General features: G+C 39.6%; 1 protein-coding gene across 1 annotated transcript; it reads left to right on the forward strand.

Annotated features, from left to right (window-relative positions):
- The first annotated feature begins 248 nt into the window (after nucleotides 1–248).
- On the forward strand, nucleotides 249–6,649 carry gins4 (GINS complex subunit 4 (Sld5 homolog)). Its single transcript, XM_012835916.3, has 7 exons — nucleotides 249–707; nucleotides 1,598–1,684; nucleotides 3,448–3,561; nucleotides 4,580–4,677; nucleotides 4,759–4,847; nucleotides 6,000–6,090; nucleotides 6,244–6,649. Exons 1-7 carry the CDS (start codon nucleotides 627–629, stop codon nucleotides 6,338–6,340), a joined length of 657 nt encoding a protein of 218 aa, XP_012691370.1. The 5' UTR covers nucleotides 249–626; the 3' UTR covers nucleotides 6,341–6,649.
- Nucleotides 6,650–6,989: the final 340 nt, after the last annotated feature.

The following is a 6,989-nucleotide window of genomic DNA, read 5'->3' on the forward strand; positions in this document are numbered from 1 at the left end:
GACAATTGTGCATTAATGAACACATGTATTCATTTATTTCTGTCTAAATGCATGGATGTGGACATTTATTTATTCATTAATTAATTTGTAAATATGGCAGGTTTGGTCCTCCATAGTAGAAGGTGGCCGTTGGCCTTTATACGACAACATTGCGCATCATTTGCGCACCTTTATGCGCTCTGAATTACGTCACAGAAACTTGGGCGAGAAATGGCGGGAGTTTTATTTGGAGGCGGAAGTTATTTGTGTTACCAGTGAATATACCGTGGTAACTTAGGTCGGCAGCGGCCGTCTATACGGAGTGTGTAGGACAGCGCGACGTAAACGATTAATGTCAACCGTTTGTTTGCGGCATGTTTAGAGATATAGGATACTTCCAACAACTGAATATATTATTTGTAGGATGTGTTACCGAAGCAGTAACATATGAACAAAGATACGCTGACTATTGCTTATTTCTTAGGTTTTAAGGGAGCCACAGTCAGCAAGCAAGCCGGTTTAATTTTCTATTAGTAACTTCATCAATGAGGAACACATAATTGTTAACACTGTAAGGGGCAAGTTATAAAGCGATCTCATTAAGTCGTCATCCAATATCAATTGCCCGTCTGGACAGTATTTGCACTATGTCGGATTGTCAAAGTGACCACAGCGATGAAAACGAAGATGTAATCACCCCTGCGGAGCTCATCGTGAAATTAGAAGAGGTAACTTAGCCTATTTAGTTTGTTAATGTCGTAAGTTGTCGTGGAGCTTTTTTTTCTCCCAAGTTGAGTTTGTGTGTACATTAATTGAAGAAAGACAGTGGATATTTGTAATTAACTCTTCCTCGCTGAAAAAACCATATCAGCCAATCTATTTCACCAAGGGTAAATTATGCCTGAATGTCGGTTGTCATGAAGGGCACAGTTTCTACGTTAAAGATCGAGGACTCTTCCTTTTGACGTTATCCTGTGTGGTTAGAATAACATTCATTGCTAGTTATGTTCATGCCATGACGAGTTGTCCGTCAGGTCTTTGCCAGTGTCTTCCTGACCTGTTCTGAAGGAAATTGGAAGATGATTTTGGCGAAAGGTTATTGATATTTGAGCTCAACCGCTAATCAAATGGCACCCCTCCCTTCCGTGTTCCTGAAGCAGGTATTGATTGTTTTGAACTACAGTATATGCCTCGGTCCAAGCTACTATGTTTGTTTCCCATTTACTGACCCTGCTGGGGGAAAAACTGCTGGTAGATGGTTTTAGGTGGTTTGACCTGCAAAACCCTCAGAAATCATGCTAATGAATACCTTAAGGTGGTCTACTAGTTGGTCAACCACTGTGTGCGAACACCTGTCCTGAGGGTTTTATTTGTGTTTGTTTTTTGAGTGCACACTGAAAGGACAGCTACAGGACCGAGAGGCAATTCACTGAATTTGACAAAAAAGTGTATTGAATTAGAATTGTGACCTATTCCTTTCAAAAATAATTTGATTGGCTGTTGAGCTCAAATATCAACAACCTTACCCCAGAACTCTGGACTGTAACTCTAATTTCTGGAGTTTTATGTGAGCGATGGTGATGTATGTTCACGAGTGATTGGTCCTTTTTCCTCATAGGCATGGCTCAATGAGAAGTTTTCCCCTGAACTGCTGGAGCACAAGAGTGAAATTGTAGAGTGTGTGATGGAGCAAATCGGGCACATGGTGAGGTCAAATACATTGTATAAAATCCTGTATAGTTCATAACAGTTCTTATCCTCTTGTGATAATCCCTGTGAATGAGTGACTGTGGATGTTAGGGGGTATAACCTTAGCACTAAGGAATGAAGGTTGATCTCTGTCTGCTCATCTTGGATGTATAGATAGTCACCTATATCTAATCTAATTGATCTGCCAATTTAGCGGTGGGTGGTATAGCTGTAAACTTAATCCAAAAAGTTTTTTTAGAGAGATAACAACATTTGCATTTCAAATAAAGTAAAAGATTATTTAAAGCAATTCAATGTAAGTAGGGAGACGGATAGAGTAGAAGGAAGGCAAAAATGAAGAGAGAGAGCGTGAGATGTACAGACTGATCAATTGAAAGAGGGGTCATTCCAATTTATTAAAGAAAGATGTAGACAGTATAGTGTATTTGATGAAGAAAAACATAGGGAGAGAGAAATGAAGAAAAAAAAGATAGATAAATAGAGTGAGTGAAAGAGAGAGAGAAGATGGGATAGAAAGAGAAAAAGAAAGAAATTGATTGAGACGTTGGATATTAAGATAGAAATTCAAATTCACACACACAAACCAATGCCACTACCATCACCACCACAACACCTGCATTGGCCATTTAAACTGCTTATTTAAAAGAACAACTACTACAGCCTTTTCTTCCCTGTGTGTTCTGCAAAGCCAGTAGCCTGCATTTTATATCCAACTTTCCTCTACCAAGTACCAATATCTTGCACAGAATCTATAAGCCTACCGTTATTATCATAATATGCATGTAATATGCATAAAACCTATGCTTTGAGACCTCTTGCAAGAGATGACTGCTTGAAGTTCAAAGCTCAAAGTGTTTTCTGCCCATGGTGATAAATATAGTGGAACTTTTAGTAGAATTAAAACAGTACAAGTTATAATGCTAGTTAACTCCTTCCTTTAACAGTGCATCAGCTGACAAGAGAAAACATTATTTCCCTAACACGTGTGCGCACATGTATATAACACGTGCGGTATTATAACTGGTTCCAGATCAGCTTAAGCTGGCTGACACGAAGCTTGCTGGCCGGTCGTAACTATGTTGGTCTTTCTAGCCCTAGCTAGCCTCCGATCAAAACCAGTTGTCAGCAATACCGTACTGTATACAATACGCATGCACAAACATCCCAAACGAGTAGATCTCCCACCAGCTTGACAAGCCTCACTGTTTTGTCAGTGAGGCCCGTCATGTCATCGAAATAAAAACACACTCACACCATGGGATTAAACAAGCTGCTTAGTAAGCTAGCTTGATTCTTGAGTCATTATCGTGGGCCAGCGGAACAACCACAAGATGGTTGTACGGGTAAAACATAATTCAAACAATAATATTAAATTGTTAATAGAGAGACGATGGCTATGCTCCAGATGTATGCTGCAACATTATCATTCATACATAGATCTTTCTGGTGTTAATGGTCACAATGCCTTCTCCACAGATCCACAAAAAACGTGTGTGCCCAACACCCTAGCAACCAGCGTAGCAGCTGCTTCAATTACCATGGCAATGACCATGAGCAACATCCTAGCAACCACTACCATAAAATACATCATTTAATCATTTAGGTTTCGGGTCTCCAGCAGTTTAAATGGTTCATAGCTATGGAATACGTTTACCGGCTCAGTTTTGACAATTCCATTAAATGGCTGTTTTAATTTAATTTTATTTAATTTAAAACAGACCTGGAACTTGCCCACTTCAAATTGTTTGTGTACTACAGGAAGAAAATCTGCAGCGAGCGAAGAAGGGTGATATCAAAGCCAACATTCATCGGATGGAGATTGACCGCATCCGCTTTGTCCTTAACAGCTACCTGCGCTCTCGCTTACAGAAGGTACAGAATGTTTTTATTGAATAGTTGTAATGAGTACATTCAATTCAATTAATTGTATTGATTTATACACCTCCATTAATGATAGACATAGTCTAAAAGTGCAGAAAATCCATACGTACATAATATTAGTATAATTGAAGCAAAGTATATCATGTGTACATGAAATTGCCGGTGGGTATGTATAGGAGGAGAGTGAGGAGCCAGAATTCATGGGAGGTAGTGCTGTATGATACATGAGGAAGAGGAGGTAGTGCTGTATGATACATGAGGAAGAGGAGGTAGTGCTGTATGATACATGAGAGGTAGAGGAGGTAGTGCTGTATGATACATGAGGAGGAAGAGGAGGTAGTGCTGTATGATACATGAAGAGGAGGTAGTGCTGTATGATACACAAGAGGAAGAGGAGGATGAGGAGGTAGTGCTGTATGATACATGAGAGGAAGAGGAGGTAGTGCTGTATGATACATGAGAGGAAGAGGAGGTAGTGCTGTATGATACATGAGGAGGAAGAGGAGGTAGTGCTGTATGATACATGAGAGGAGGAGGAGGTAGTGCTGTATGATACATAAGGAGGAGGAGGAGGTAGTGCTGTATGATACATGAGGAAGAGGAGGTAGTGCTGTATGATACATGAGAGGAGGATGAGGAGGTAGTGCTGTATGATACATGAGGAAGAGGAGGTAGTGCTGTATGATACATGAGGAAGAGGAGGTAGTGCTGTATGATACGTGAGGAGGAAGAGGAGGTAGTGCTGCCTTGGGAGCCCTAAACAGCATGTGGTGTTGCTTCCTTTGTTATTTGACTAGCTATCAAAAATTGTGTAAAACAAGAAAGAAAAAATGGTTTGACAATATCCAGAAGATTCTTTTCATTTAGAATGTATGTCAGCCATATTTGTCTGGCAGTGAGGGCATTCTTGTAGAATTCTGTGGCAGTTAAATTAACATGTGGTGTTCTCAGACTGGGTATTTTATTGACAGACCAAATTAAGTAATCTTTTTTTGCCTTCTACTTGCAGATAGAGAAATTCTTCCCTCACATTCTTGAGAAAGAGAAGTCCCGTGAAGAAGGAGATCCGTCATTCTTGACAGCTGAAGAATCAGTATTTGCCAGAGAGTGAGTTGTGAAATATTAATGGCCAGAGTCAGTTGTCTGGTAAATATTTTGTCCAATTCTTCTTCTTTTGTCTTGGCGCAGGTACCTGGCTAACACAGAGAGCTATATGAATAAAGTGGCTCTGAAACACATGCCTCCCAACCTCCAACATATGGACATGCTGAAAGCAGGTGAGCACGGAGGAACAACTGCTTGAAGTGCAGTCATTGTCTATCTGTAGTTAATGTTCTTTATGTCCTTTAATTCAAATCAGGTTTTTAGGATCCTTAATTCAACATCCAACATACAGTATTTCTATCCTTCATGTCCTGAACTATATAGCTGATAGCACTTATATACCTGATAGTAATGACAGTTCTTTTCTCCTACTTGAGCTGTAATACATATCTATATTCTTTGTTCTGACCCGGGGACTTGGACTTGGGCTGTTCTATGCACCCAGTACCAGGCATTTATTTTATTATGGAAATATTGGTCTGTGCTTTTTTTTAATTATTATTTTAAATATATATATATATATATTACAAATTTCAAAACATTTCAAAATTAACCATAAACAGTAACAAAATACAAAGAAATAACCGTTATGACGTATGTTTGCAAAAATGAATGAATACATTTAAAATGATCTGGTGCTTCATCTTGGTGGTTCATTTGACCGATATTTCAAAGATTGAATTCCACCTTGATCATATGGACATTGGGTTAGACAACACTGATTCTCCTCTTCACCTTGATCATATGGGCATTGGGTTAGACAGCGCTGATTCTCCTCTTCACCTTGATCATATGGGCTTTGGGTTAGACAACACTGATTCTCCTCTTCACCTTGATCATATGGGCATTGGGTTAGACAACACTGATTCTCCTCTTCACCTTGATCATATGGGCTTTGGGTTAGACAACACTGATACTCCTCTCCACCTTGAGCATTGGGTTAGACAGCACTGATACTCCTCTCCACCTTGAGCATATGGGCATTGGGTTAGACAGCGCTGATTCTCATATGGGCATTGGGTTAGACAGCGCTGATTCTCATATGGGCATTGGGTTAGACAGCGCTGATTCTCATATGGGCATTGGGTTAGACAGCACTGATTCTCCTCTCCACCTTGAGCATATGGGCATTGGGTTAGACAGCGCTGATTCTCATATGGGTATTGGGTTAGACAGCACTGATTCTCCTCTCCACCTTGATCATATGGACATTGGGTTAGACAGCGCTGATTCTCCTCTCCACCTTGAGCATTGGGTTAGACAGCACTGATTCTCATATGCCTCACCAGTTTGTCACCAATATTTCATTTCTTATTTCTTCACAGTCCCTAAGCCCTGTCTGGACACTTTTGTATTTCTCAATGTGAAGGAGAGACAGGAGAATATTCTAGTCGAACATGAAACCGATGATCAAAGGTAGGCAACTGGTTTGAAGATACTGCATGGTTTTCCAGGAATTCTATGTTTTTTACCATTTCCACTGTATGGAAGTAATTCCCTATGGGAATGTCTATAATTGACTCCCTGATTTGTTTGTGTGAACTCACACACCCATGTCATGTCTTGCAGAGAATATGTCGTGGACCTGGAGAGGGGATCCCAACATTTGATGTGCTATCGCACGATAGCGCCCCTGGTGGCCAGTGGAGCAGTGAAACTTATGTGATTGGTGTTGGTGTGACTCATTTTTTAATAGTTCTGATAAGAATTGTGAAAGTTTCTTCACAAAGTAGACATTGTCTCCTCTGTCTCACTTGCTCAACCAATAGGTCTATTTCATTGTCTATTTTTTTCAGCAACATAATAAAATGAAGTTGAAGTATTTCAACACTAAGCATTTCAGTGTGTTGTGCTTAAGAGCTTTAAAAGCAAAGTGTACATTGATTAAGAGTCTTTGCTTACCTGTGGAGAATATTGAGGTTTTTGTAAGGGTAGGTTCAGATTTGATTAAAAAATAAAACATTTTTTTACTACATTCCTTTTACTCTCATGTTATTATTGCTGAGAACTTCTAGAATATAATCATACATGCCACTTTTGCTTCAATGTTTTAAGTTAGGGGAAATATACAAAAACATCAAGGCATGTCAGACTACCGAAAAGTGTTAAGTTGATTACTGCAGGCATTTCTCCTTGAATGGAGCAGGATCAAAACTGCTATTAACAGGCTTTGGACATTCTTCTGTGCTTCTGCTCTTATTCTGAACTTGAAAGAAAAAAGGATGAAACGTGACGTCTCTCACTAAATGCATTGGCATTTTCAGTTTGTTTCATTCCTTCAAGTCCAACCAGACGTGAGCGTAAATTAAACTGTA

Source organism: Clupea harengus, chromosome 7, assembly GCF_900700415.2.
Source record: "Clupea harengus chromosome 7, Ch_v2.0.2, whole genome shotgun sequence".
NCBI lineage: Eukaryota > Metazoa > Chordata > Actinopteri > Clupeiformes > Clupeidae > Clupea > Clupea harengus.